Here is a 13,497-nt window from a genome sequence, read left to right as displayed (position 1 = left end):
TTATTAAATTGAATATAGTTAATTTAACTGAAATAGTGATCTCAGCCACTTAGCAATCTGAAAAGCCTTTACAGATGACATCCCTAGTAAAAAATAAATATACAAAAATGTATCTGAAATACATTTATTTCATGCTATACTACAAATACATTTACATTCACATATCACTTAACTGGTATACTTAAAGTTTGCTAAATTGAAACAACTAATTTTGTACTTAATGCACTTTAATTGTAAGAAAGTAGTGCTGAAGTCTGACTAAAGATATACTGAAGTATATTTGATTGTGCTAAAGTGAAACTATAAGTGTAATTTAGGTGCACTTTAAATATCTTATATTTAAAGATTGATATTATTCAAAGGTCATACAATCCTCATCAATAAAATTTGCATTGTGCACAAGTAGTACTCCAAATAATGTAAAAAAAAATATTGTCAACATTTTCTTGTATCTTTTCCCCAGTCATCTCCTTTGTCTCTGTGTGTCTGCCCCTTCTCTGCATTCTCTCTCTCGTGGCTAAACAGCAACTTACTGCCATGATAACACCCATAGTAAAAAAGTAATATATATAAAATACATTTATTTCCATACTAATTCAAATCTATTAACATTTTTACAGACATGTTTCTCAAGACGTAGTGATATACAAATTATATGTAAACTTCATTTGGACTAATTGAATTAATCCTAAACTGTGTTTTAATGTCATTGTCGATGAGGATTGTATGATCTTTGAATAATATTAGTATTTAAATAACAAGTGTCCCTGAAGTATGCTTGAAATATTTTCATCTTAGCACAATCAAATATACTTAAGTATACCCAGAGCCATATAGAGAGGCTCTATATGGCTCTATATGGCTCTGAGTATACCTTTAGTTAGAATTAGAATTAGAATTAGAATTAGAATTCAGAATTAGAATTAGAATTCAGCACTATTTTCTTACAAGTAGAGTGCATTAAGCACAAAATTTTAAATTGTCCCTATATGTGTATGTATATGGGTCCATTTAACCCAGCATGTCACCTATGCCCTTCTGGTTCTCATTCCATAGGCATAATGGTTTTTATACTGTACAAACTGTATTTTCTATCACCCTATACACCAACCCTAAACCATCTTCTTAGAGAAAACTTTCTGCATTTCTACAATTTAAAAAAATATATATTTATATTTGTTTACTTTATTTTTACACCCGTTTTACAAATGAGGACGTCTCCAAAGGGAGGTTTTTGGAGATTTTGTCAGGTTCAGCTGTCTTCTGTGTACATATTTGTCCCCAAAACATGGTTAAGTAGGTACACACACACACATATTATATATATATATATATATATATATATATATATATATATATATATATATATTTTTTTTTTCTGTGTACTTGAACATTCCGTCTTTTATCAGACACATTTCTGTCAATAAAAGTTCATTCTGATCTCCACTAGATGGCGCTATGGACTTACAGCTCTTTTATGTTTCTTTATGAACTCTCGCTCCTTTCTTAAATTATATATAGCCTCAATGATAAGTGTTGCATACAAGCATATTCCTGTGTTCGTTTGCAAGTGACATTTACCTTGACTTTTCCTTGTTTATTTGTAATATCACGTCTCATATTTCATTTACTGTCTTTTCACTGACACAACTGCAAACAAGTAGGCCAACACTAACTTTAGAAAGAATTAATGGATTAATGAATAGTAACTCTCTTTAGATAATAATTAGGGTTACAAACGTAATAATGAATATTCATATTAAATATTTGTAATATAATTTTAGATCAGTTCTGGGTCTGGGACATATAATTTTAACGCTGGAAACATAAATAATGGGAGAGAATTTTTTTTTTTACATATATATAATACTAACGTATTTTACTGCGGTTACCATTAGAATATCAACAAATTCGTTATTAACTCCCCTTTAATAATGCACGATGTTGATTTTTAGAGTATCTGGCAACCCCCGGAGTCAGCTGACCTGCTGAGGACAATGGAGGCACATCACAGCGCAGCTCTGCTTTAACGAAAGAGCGATCGACCCCTGCGATTTTAATCAGCTATCATGAGCAGCACACAATCTTACACTCGCTTTAGTGACGAAAACTACAAAAACTGGCTGAAAACAACGGAGAGTCTTTACATCCTGAGGAGCCGTATTCGGGGCTTCATCGAAAAGGAAACCGAAACCTATCACAACTCTCTTCGAAACAAACCTCAGCTCAATAGACAGACCTGTCCGCGAAAGTGCGACCGTGCAAATAAGGTAAAATATAATTGTAACGTCAATCAAACAATATATAAATAGACTTCTTTAGTTATAAAATAAAGAAATTAAATAAATAAAAAATATTTTTAAATGATCCCTTTGTATTAGACTACACTCAGTATTTGTAAAATGAAGATATTTAGACAATGTATAAAAATACCGTGTAATCTTGAATGTAATGTAATGAATGAATGTAATTTTGAATAATAGTAATACCATTGCCATATTAAATATAAATGTGTATCAACACAAATTGAAAAATGGCAATACACCAAAAAGTGCAAAAGAATGTCAATTAAAGTTTCTGGGAGAGTCTCTCAAACTGTGTTTTTCTTCTTTCTGAAGCATCTCTGCAGGTTGTGTGAATACTGGAAGAAAGAAATCTCTGCCAATCATAATGGGAATGATAATCGGATGTACTGGGACAACTGTCAGCCTCATCTATGGCCCACAGATAAGTGGGAAGTTGCCAAAGTAAGTTGCTTTTATCTTTAATAAGCATGGAGTGCTGCTGTCTGTCTGTCAAAGCGTCCTGTTGCGTATGGGGAGAGTTATATTTAGATGTTTGGTTTCAGTGAACAGAAATCTACGTGCATTACATTCTTCAACACTGTTGACGGCATGTCTCTCATATTTCTTCTGACAGGCACATATGCCACGTGGGCAGACGAAACATCGCAAGTTTGACCAGTTTGATATTTCTGCCCTCCTAAACTTAATTAACTTCTGCAAACATTTCAAGAACATCCCAGGACAGCGTGTGAGAGACGTAAGTATACCGAGGAGGAAATTACCTAAATTTCCCTGCAAAATAGATTTATGTACATTACATCATTCAGAGCTTTTACACGCGTCTCTAAAGTTTCGAGTTCTAGCATGTGTCCACTCTCATGTTGTGCTGGATAACATGGTTTACACGCGTTTTTAATCTACAATTCAGGTAATAACTGTACGGAACAATGTAATGCATTCACCTGACTTCAAAGTGAGCAATGAGGATATGAAGAAGCATCACAAAACACTCCTGCAGCTGGCCAAGGAGCTTGAACCTCATGTCCCCGAAATGAGAGACGTGGAAAAGGAGATAACACGGGTGGATGGAAAATGCTTCCTTTTATTATTATTAGGATAATGTTGCTCTTTGGTAGAAATGTGTTATGTATATGTTTTTCGAATTCCTGTGTAGTTTTACAACATCTTGGACAAGAATTTCAATCAAGGCCCGTGTGAGGTTGATGGCCAACAGGAAGATCTCCAGACCGTGAAAGACCGGCAGAATGTTCTGGACCGGGAGCAGCAGGCCATGAAAGATAGGATTGAAGACTTTATCTCACGCCTGGAGGGCAACAGAGATGAAAATGCCAATGTAAGTACAGTAGAAACTCTCAACACTGAACTGTGTGAACTGCATCATGTCTGTTCTAAAACATGACTTCATGTTAAGGAGAAACCTCAGGACATGAAGAGCCTCCTGGACTTCCTGGACCAAAACAAAGATCTCCTGGAGAACCTGGGTCCTGAAGTGGACAAACTTAAAGAGATGCAGGAAAAAGTAGATCAACACGAGGAGCAGATCAGCCAGCTGACAGGAAGAGTGGACACACTGGAGAAAGTGACACATGGTGAGAAAAAAATACTACCTTAAGTATTTATGTTAGGTTAGCAATATTTAGATTTAGCTTCTAACGTGTTCTGTGGGTCAAAAGGGAACTCGCAGAGAAAGTTTAACCACACATTGAATCCCTTGAAAATCACAAACTGAAAAACATGAAATTATGATTAAATTAAGAGGAGGTCAATTCCTAAAAATAGTGCTTACTATAAATATAATGTATTATACTTTAAAAGAATATACTTAAGTGTGAACTGAATGTACTATCATGGAATCAGACACCTAATTGTCTTTTGCAATTACAGGTGCTGGTCATATAATTAATCATAATCATATAATTCATATAATTATATTTTAATTATATGACCAGCACCTGTAAATGAAAATGTATTTAAGTTAACACAATCAAAATAGTGTTTAACTCGTATGCCATATATTTAAATACATTTTTAATTTGACATTTGTTATAATGAAGTTGCAGTGTTATAAAGTTCTAATCTATTAAAAATATCAGCACCTCAAATTAAGTGGACTTCTTTAAGGTATGACAATTAAAACATGATAATTTAAAAATATGCTTTACAGTAAAGCTTTTAATGTTATAAAATTAAAAAGTGAATTTTTTAAAAAGTTTTTCAATACACTTAAAGGCATACTCCATCCCAAAATGAAAATTTTGTCAATCACTTACTGTGTTCACACTGCCATCGCCAAGAGCGTCAAAGTGGCCTGAAGTCATTCATTTTTAATGTGAGCCCCGACCACAATAGTTCCCAAGCAAAATAGAGGACAGGTTGATTATTGCTGTGGCGGGCTTGCAATAATCTATGATGTGTCCCTGTTTGCGTACAGGGACATAAAAAAATAAAATAAAAATGATACGTGGTCCAAGGTGTCTGAGATTGTTCATGTTCCTTGTGAGTTGCTGATGTGCAGTAACGATATCGGAATAATCTAATCTGCAGCGTTGTTAGTCGTGCGGCCAGAGCGATTTTTGACGCTCTTGACGGCGTCAGTGTGAATGCACACTTACCTACATGTCGTTCCAAACCCGTAAAAGCTTCGCTCATCTTCAATACACAATTAAAGATGTTTTGGGTAAAAACCAGGATGCTTGTGACTGTCCCACAGACTGCCAAGTAAATTACACAAATTGTCAAAGTCCAGAAAAGTATCAAAAGCATCGTTAGAATACTCCATCTGTCATCAGTGGTTCAAACGTAACGTTATGAAGTGACGAGAATACTTTTTGTACGCAAATAAAACAAAAAATAGCGAATTTGAAAGAAAACAGCGCATCCTTGTGGCACGGCTGACACAGAAGAGCGAAGGCAGTTTGAGTGATGTGAGAGACACAGAGGAGACTGTTGACAAAGGAACTGTTGAATAAAGTTGTTATTTTTGTTTTATTCGCGTACAAAAAGTATTCTCGTGGCTTCATAACGTTATGATTGAACCACTGATGGCAGATGGACTATACTGACTATGCTTTTCATACTTTTCTGGACTTTGACAGTGTAACTTACTTGGCAGTCACAAGACTCACGGTTTTCATCCAAGATATCTTAAATTGTGTTCCGAAGATGAACAAATCTTTTACGGGTTTAGAACGACATGGAGGTAAAGTGATTAATGACAAAATTAACATTTTGGGGTGGAGTGACCCTTTAAGTAGCCTTTTGTAATGCTTTTAATACAGAGAACAATTTAATAAGCTAGACTACACTAGTTTAACTCCTTTTGAGTCAGTTCACACGAGTGCAACTATATTCAGATTGTCTCATACCAGTGTTTCTTCATCCACAGATCCAGTGTTTCCCGGCAACCCGCTTAGATACAAAAACCATCTTTACGAATATTGTCAGGCAAAGAAATGGCCGGAGGAAAAATTTCCTGTTTTTACAGAGGATCAAGAAGCCCAAGGTAACAAATTCATCTTCCGTAAGATTAATATAAATGGCATGAAAGTCCTTTTGAAACAAATAGAACGTGTATTTGTTTAGACATACAGGAAAAGTGTATGACATTCCCTCGTTCAGGTTTGATTCAACAGCTAATCACATAAAGTTCACATGCTTCTCACAGGTTACAGAGGTAAAGTGACAGTAAATGGACAACGTTTCATTGGCGAAAGGGTGTTTAACGAAAAAAAGGCCGCCCATCAGGAGGTCGCTTTCATTGCCCTCCAGCAGCTGAAATCACAGCAAGAAAGCACAGATGAACCGTCAAGCTCAGTCATGCACCCTGAGGCCTCCTCTTCATCTTCCTCAGGTGAAATATGACTAATCATTTGCACTGTTGAATTAAAAGTGCACTGAGATAAGCGTATGATACAGGACATTTTATATTTTGACATTTCAGGAATCACTTTCTTTGGTAGAGTGACTGTGGATCTCAGTCGAGAAGTCGAGTCTGATAGATGCTCTACAAAGGAAGAAGCGATTGAAGCAGCTTATAAGCTTTTATGGGAAAGCTTTTGCATTAGTGCTCCAGTAAAAGGTAAAGTACAAATATTAAGCAATTTTAAGCCTTAAAATAATGCTTAGTTTAATAAAATAAGCACAATTTACGTATTGTATTGAATTACTGTAAAATACATACAAACATGTTTGCATGTAATAAATCCATTTCAGGTTTGTGCAATAAATGTGCAGTGTTAACCATTTAATGGGCAAGAATGCTTTCTAAAATGCATCTTTATTGCCACTTTCAACACATCAGGACTCAAATAACATGTTTTAATTAAATGTTATGTATTATTTGATTTTACTGAATAGCTCAATAAACCAGTTTTTCTTTCTTGCTTCAACAGATCAGACGTACAGGTCAGTGATGATGGAATATTTCGACACTAATGGCTTCCCAAAACCAGAAGAAGGCTTTGATGACAGCACAACCATCTGCAAGCTCAAACTTGTCGGACCTTTTACTTTTTGTGACAAAGGTAACTGCATTAAGTCTTCCATTAAACATAATTGATCTTCCTTTCAGAAAAGCATTGTGAGGATTTCCGAGCTATTGTTTGCTGACATTTGCGTTTCTTAGATGGTTCTACCAAGAGGAAACCGGCGGAGCAACAGGCAGCTAAAGTCGCTCTGCAGCATCTGTCCCGGATCCTCAACTGTCCTCCAATATCAGAGGCCGAGAAGAACTTCAAAGGGGTTCTGAAGGAGCGACTAGAGACACTGCGTCTAAAAAATCCGGTTTACGTCACCGATGATAAACCAGAGGTCAGTGGAGAACCCATGTCCATCGACATCAGCTCGGACCTGATAACTTCTACAGTCTCTATCAGTGAGGCCGAAGAGAAACCTCATTCAGAGTCTAAAAGCATCTCCACATCAGGCCAAAAGTCAGTCTTTGTTCCCGTTCAAGTGCAGCCGGACCCTCCAGACTCCAGCTCTCCAGCCTTACCGAGGAAAAAGCCCAGGATTGATGGTCCAGGTAATGGAGCGTGTAGGAAGAAAGAGGGTGTGCTATTTCAGAAAAACACCAGTAGGGGGCGCTAAAAAATAAAGTGACACTTCAAGGTACTTGTTGCAACTCTGGTCTCATCTATTTATGTATTTTACAGAAATCAATGAGCTGTTTAATGTATATAATCTCAAGCCGCCACAAGTGAACGTGGAGAACATAAAATATGATCCGAATTTCAAATGTACTGCGACCGTCAACCTGGAAAACTATATTTGTGTAAACAAACAACAAGGTTACGACTCTAAGAGAGAAGCCACTCGAAAAGCCTATTTGTTATTCGGCCGTGCGTTGGAAATTTTGGATCCTAGCTCAGGTATATATTTGTGCATTTATGCATTCATATAAAAATATACCAACCGGTGTATTTTCCTGAACTAATGCTTTTTTTTCTCAAACTCTAATTCCAGATGAAAAGATGTGCATTGCACTAGTGAAGCAGCACTTTACTAGTAGGTCTCTTCCTCTTCCTCAGGAAGAAATTGAAGAATCTGAAAAGCCATTTCACTGCTCACTAAAGAACATAACTTATGCTGTGAAGTTTGACGGACAAGGTTGGTATGAGCATCTGAAGACAAAAAAAAGGGGGATTTTGATACTTTTATTCAGCAAGGATGCATTAAATGTAAATGTAATGCATTGCATTAAAACATTTTAATACCAATTTATTTGTAGTGTTTAAAGGACGAAAAAAATAAATCCTATTCATTTGTTTTCATTTCATAATGCTTCTCAAAACAATATATTCTTTAACTGGGAACAGAAGTGTAACAAAAAGCATGCAGAAATGCCATTGTGTTCAAATATAATACAGCCTTTTTTTAGGATCTTCAGAGGATGAAGCCAAGTTAAGTGCTCTCCTGAAAGCCTTACATCTACTGTCACCTCTCTTTGGTTATCCTTCCCTCCCTGGAGCTGATAGTCCTGAAGATGTTCAGAATCAGCTGAGCCTCATGCTGAACAGGGCCGGTCAGAGAGAGCCCGTCATTGACCTGAAGTCTGAGACACGGGCTTCTGTCCAGCTGTCTTTCTGTGACTACACGCTGAAGTGCATCTGTCAAAGCACGAAGAGAGCAGCTAAAAAACATCTCAGTGGACGCATACTGGGTCTGCTGGGGGTAAAGACAGGTCAGAGCCACTGAACACCAACCAGTTCGTCTTCCTTAATGTCCATTATTAGAAAACGAGCATTTAATGATTGTCATTCTGAACCTCTTACAGAAGCAGACAGCGCGTCTTTGAGGAACTCTGTAGACGAGTGGTTCATAAAGCAGAATCTGCAACAGCCAGTGTTTGAGGACACCGAAGAGGCGCTTGGAGCAAAGGCTACTTTCTCTGCTCCGTTAACCTGCTGCAGTCCCGGTGAGCTTACACACACACACACACACACACACACACACACACAACATCATAAAGGTTTCATGTTATTTATAAATACATGTAGGAATAATGCATTGTACTGTTCAAAGGTTTGGGGTCAGTGAGATTTTGGAATGTTTCTGCAAGTCTTGCAAAAGATAAATCATAACTTAAAAAAAAAAATTACTGACACCAGACTTTTATAATGGCAGTATAATTCAAAAACAATTTATAATAATCAGAGTAAACAGCTCTTCTGTCAAGGTGGAAATATTTGTGTGTAATATTAAATATTACAGTTGGTTGTTTGATTTCTAGGATGGGAAGACAGCTGGGAAACTGCAAAGTCGAAGCTGCTTCAGGAGCTCAAGCTCAGGTTTAGGTTTCTGGACGACAAAAACAGTTCACATTTATTTTAGCTGAGAAAAATTGACTCGTCCTGGTGGAGATGGTCAAACCTGGCGTGCAGTTGTATCTATTATAAGGTGTTGTTGTTTTGTTTTGTGTTTTGTCTCAATAAAAATATAGATTTACATTCCTAAATGTACATTTATTTATTTATTAAATTTAAAATGTCCCTGGAATTTAAACCAATGGCCATGACATTAAATGAAACTACTGTATATGTTTAATAAAGATTATATATATATATATATATATATATATATATATATATATATATATATATATATATATATACACCAGAGGTATACCAACTAAACCCTTTTAACATCAGAAGAAAATTACGAATCAATGGAATATAATAGTTGAATGAAAAACCTGAAGCTTCGTTCATTCTCCAAAAGCCACTGATATTGAAATTCCTTCAAACTGAATTGCGATTCAGTTTCAGGGCTTCGTTGTGAGATGAGCTAACATTATTAACAGTTGTATAATTATTATACGTTTAGATCAATATTGCCCTTGAATGGTTGATTGTGCAATTTGAAACCTGTTTACAAATGTTTACAAACCGCTACAGTGAGGATATAAAAAGCATTATTGATTTTTATGTATTACAGTTGCTCTTTGGAATACTTGATTTAAATCGGTGTGTTTGTAATATTCATGTGTGTTTCTAAATAATGTCTGCTGTCCGGTACTACACTGTATAACTGAGGTATACATCTCTGCAAATAAAATAAACTATTATTCGAATCAGTGTTTCATGTCCACATTTTCTTTTAAATGGTAAGGTAATAATTCACAATAAACAGCAAAAACCCAGTAGTGACATGAACAGGGGGTTGAATTGTGGCCAGTTTTCACCAATGCACCGGCCCAGACAGTTTTAAGTGTAATGAAATGCCTAAACTTGCTTTTTTGACACAATATAAAGTGTTGTTTAATGACCTGACCACACTATGTCAAAGAAGTGCTACAGTCTGAATGATGCTGTACTGATGGAGAGTGAAGGTTTTATTCCAGCAGGATGTTAAAGCTACTCTGGGTCAGGATGTTCTTCACAACCAAAATAATTATAAAGATAAAACTAATACTGAATATCACATTTCTAGGCCCGTGTATTTCCAGTGATATTTAAGAATTATTATATGCAATTAGTTTTGATACTCTGAATCAGTGTTTACTGTATATGACTGTTAATTTTATTTTATCTGATCAGTTTTAGAGGACACTGATAACACGTCGACAGACAAGACCGAGCAGGTTACTTTTGGTATGAAACAAAATCTCAGCTTTCAAAGTTGTCTTTTTTTTTTTTTTTTTATTCAAACAAATATATTTTAATGTGTTTTTCAAATGGCATGTGAACCATTCAACTCTTACTCTTATAGCATGAAATAAACATGAATGAACATTTCAGCAGCGGACACACGTCAATACACACAGTTTTTCAAGTTCGAGTCCATGGGCATTAATCTACTCTCTCTTGCCTGGTTTGTTCGTCGGACAAAATGGCGCATTTGATGTTATGATTGGTCAGATTGCCTGTCAATCAAATTCCTTGCAAAGGGTCAGTTGAGCATCGTGCACATTCTACTAAATATCTCATTTTGTGTTCTACAAGAGAAATCAAATATATGATGAAATAGCTTCTTTTTTGTGGTCTATCCCTTTAAATCTCCTGTATTCTATCAAGTAATGTACTGAAACATGTTATTTTTATTAATCTCTGATCTTCTGCCATCACAATTTTTGCCCCTTCCAAGACATAAAGCTGTGGAACAGGCCTCCAAACTATCAGGGTGGGCCGAAGACTTCGGGAGGAAGGCCAAGCTCACGATTGGAGCCAAACCTGGAGGTTATTGTCTAGGCCAAACGTATATATTCCCTGCACAGCTCTTAAATGCACAGTAAGACTACGGATATACTATGGTAACCGTACACCTCCTCAAACGGTATTTGTGCTTTGCTGACTGAGCGCAGCTCTCCCCCTGCTACTGTTATATAAGAATATGCAAACTAATCATAGTCCTTGATCTGTCTGTGGTGTCCAAATACTGTTGAAGTATGCCATTTTCATGTTTTGCAAGCAGAAAAGGGGGACTTCCTCCAGTGTGGGTAACAAAGTCACATAAATACAGACAGGAATGCAACACTGAACATTCAGAAATGCCAAAACAAGTCCTTTCAAAGAAAAAAAGTAACATTGTATTTGAAATGAAATGGGTATGTGTTTTAAAGTGTGAAATAAAGAAAGGAAGAAACTGGCAGGTGGTCCTGTGTAAGTGCCAGAGATACGGGCTCTCAACCTGTCATGTAGTCTAAACGTTTGTGTCTGAACCGTTAATCCACCTGACATTACAGAAACTGTCAACTGCAGTGGATTTACTCTCCAGAACACCAATCAGATTGCATTCCCGGAAGAAGGACGACTGTGTTTTCACAACTGTTTAAATACAAGAACGAATATCAAGTGTTTTTCTCGGTGCTGTGCTCAGCATATTCTCAGTACATTTTGCTTGTATAGGACAGACGCCTATAGGCTAGACGAATGATATGAGGCGCTTTTTTTGAGGGGGGGGGGGGGTCTGGATGTTTTATATATATATATATATATGTGTGTGTGTGTGTGTGTGTGTGTGTGTGTGTGTGTGTGTGTGTGTGTGTGTGTGTGTGTGTGTGTGTGTGTGTGTGTGTGTGTGTGTGTGTGTGTGTGTGTGTGCCTTGCAAAAGTATTCATTTTTTGCACGTTTTGTTATGTTCCTGCTTTATTTTAAACTGCTTTAAATCACTTTTTTTCCACATCAATCTGCACTCCATACACCATATAATGGTAAAGCAAAAAAAAAAGAAAACTGTTTTTTAACATCTTTGCAAATGTATTTAAAATATAAAAATGATTCCATTGCATAAGTATTCATATATTGCATAAGTATTCATCTGGAACAGTTAAAATTTAGCCCAGGAGTATTCATTTTGCTTGTAGATGGTACTACGCTTTGAGTGAAGTTAACCTGTGGCAAATTCCCTTGAATGGGCATGATTTGGAAAGGCAAACATGTCTTAATAAAAGGTCTAACAGATAATAATGAATATCAGAGCAAAGACAAAGCCTGAGGGTCAAAATAACTGCCTGTAGAGCTCAGAAACAGGTTTGCATCAAACCACTGGAAGGGTTCAGAAAAAAATTCTGCTTTATTGAAGGGTCACAGAAGCATGCAGTCTCTGTTACCCTTAATGGAAGAAGTGTGAAACAATTAGGACTCTCCTTAGAGCTGTCCTGCTTTGTTCTTCAGACTAAGAAAAAATTATATTTTAAGAATTTTTTTTTTAAAAAGCCTGTTTGAGGAATGAAAAAAAATAAGTTATTTTCTAGCATCACTGTGAAAAGCATGATTTTAAGAACCCTTATTTTTACAAATGTATGATGATCATGTAAAAAAATATTGTTATTTTTTTAAATAATTTTTGGGGGAGGCATGATTTCAGAAATGTCAGGTGGTAAAACTGTTCTGATATATTACAGAAAAAGCCTAATTAAAAACATTAAACAATGGTTTCTTATTAAGAATAAGGTTATTTGTCATAATGTTATATATATAAATATATTTATTAAACAAACAAACAAAAGTGATTTGCTGCTTATTAACAGTTGAAAATCATTTGTCTGCCAATGTGCCAGTGTTCTTGTAGTATCACTGAGAAAATATGATATTTTCAATATTTTTTATTATTATTATTTATTTTTTATTTTGTATACTTTACATTTCTGTTTTAATTTGAAAGTTTGAGTATTTTTGTCATTTTATTAGTTTTTCATTAAATGTCTTTATAGTTTCTTTTTATTATTATTTCAGTTTGAGTTATTTTTAAACATTAAATTAAACTAACTGAAAATGAGAAACCTGGCAACTAGCTAAAATATTTGTTAAATGGTTTTAGTATTAGTTAACTACAATAGGCTATCAACATGCAGACACATGCATAAAACCGCAGGGTCAATAAAACTCTATTCCAAGACAAGGTTAATTCAGATTGTAACATTTTGTGTGGTGCCATTGTGCACTTCCCCAAAACCTTTTATGTCTATAAATTAACAATTCATTATATTTCTTTTTATCAGTCATTCAATTTAAATGTTTTTTATACAAAGACTACATTTCAAACAACTTGACATCTTTCAAACTAGATTTTTTCCCACTTTCTTTAAAATTGACACTCTTATACATCATTGAACCATATAATCAGGCCTTATAAACGAACATCAAGTCCAAAAACACCAAAAGCCAAACCATTTAATTACAATAATGCCACAAATCTCTCAGAATTATTGTAGTCCTGGAGCACCACAGACTGCTTTGGAATGATAATCTG

At 35.5% G+C, this 13,497-nt stretch overlaps 1 protein-coding gene across 1 annotated transcript; it reads left to right on the top strand.

The window, feature by feature from the left end:
* The first annotated feature begins 1,966 nt into the window (after nucleotides 1-1,966).
* LOC113043438 (uncharacterized) lies at nucleotides 1,967-9,261 on the top strand. The gene is made up of 16 exons (XM_026202828.1): nucleotides 1,967-2,270; nucleotides 2,619-2,747; nucleotides 2,920-3,042; nucleotides 3,214-3,366; nucleotides 3,460-3,639; nucleotides 3,718-3,895; nucleotides 5,692-5,808; nucleotides 5,971-6,156; nucleotides 6,247-6,384; nucleotides 6,698-6,829; nucleotides 6,931-7,329; nucleotides 7,460-7,675; nucleotides 7,770-7,913; nucleotides 8,185-8,487; nucleotides 8,581-8,721; nucleotides 9,037-9,261. Exons 1-16 carry the CDS (start codon nucleotides 2,070-2,072, stop codon nucleotides 9,135-9,137), a joined length of 2,841 nt encoding a protein of 946 aa, XP_026058613.1. The 5' UTR covers nucleotides 1,967-2,069; the 3' UTR covers nucleotides 9,138-9,261.
* Nucleotides 9,262-13,497: the final 4,236 nt, after the last annotated feature.

Source organism: Carassius auratus, chromosome 25 (genome assembly GCF_003368295.1).
Source record: "Carassius auratus strain Wakin chromosome 25, ASM336829v1, whole genome shotgun sequence".
Taxonomy (NCBI): Eukaryota; Metazoa; Chordata; class Actinopteri; order Cypriniformes; family Cyprinidae; genus Carassius; species Carassius auratus.
The sequence above is the reverse complement of the archived record's forward strand: the minus strand, read 5'-3'. Positions and strand labels throughout refer to the sequence as shown.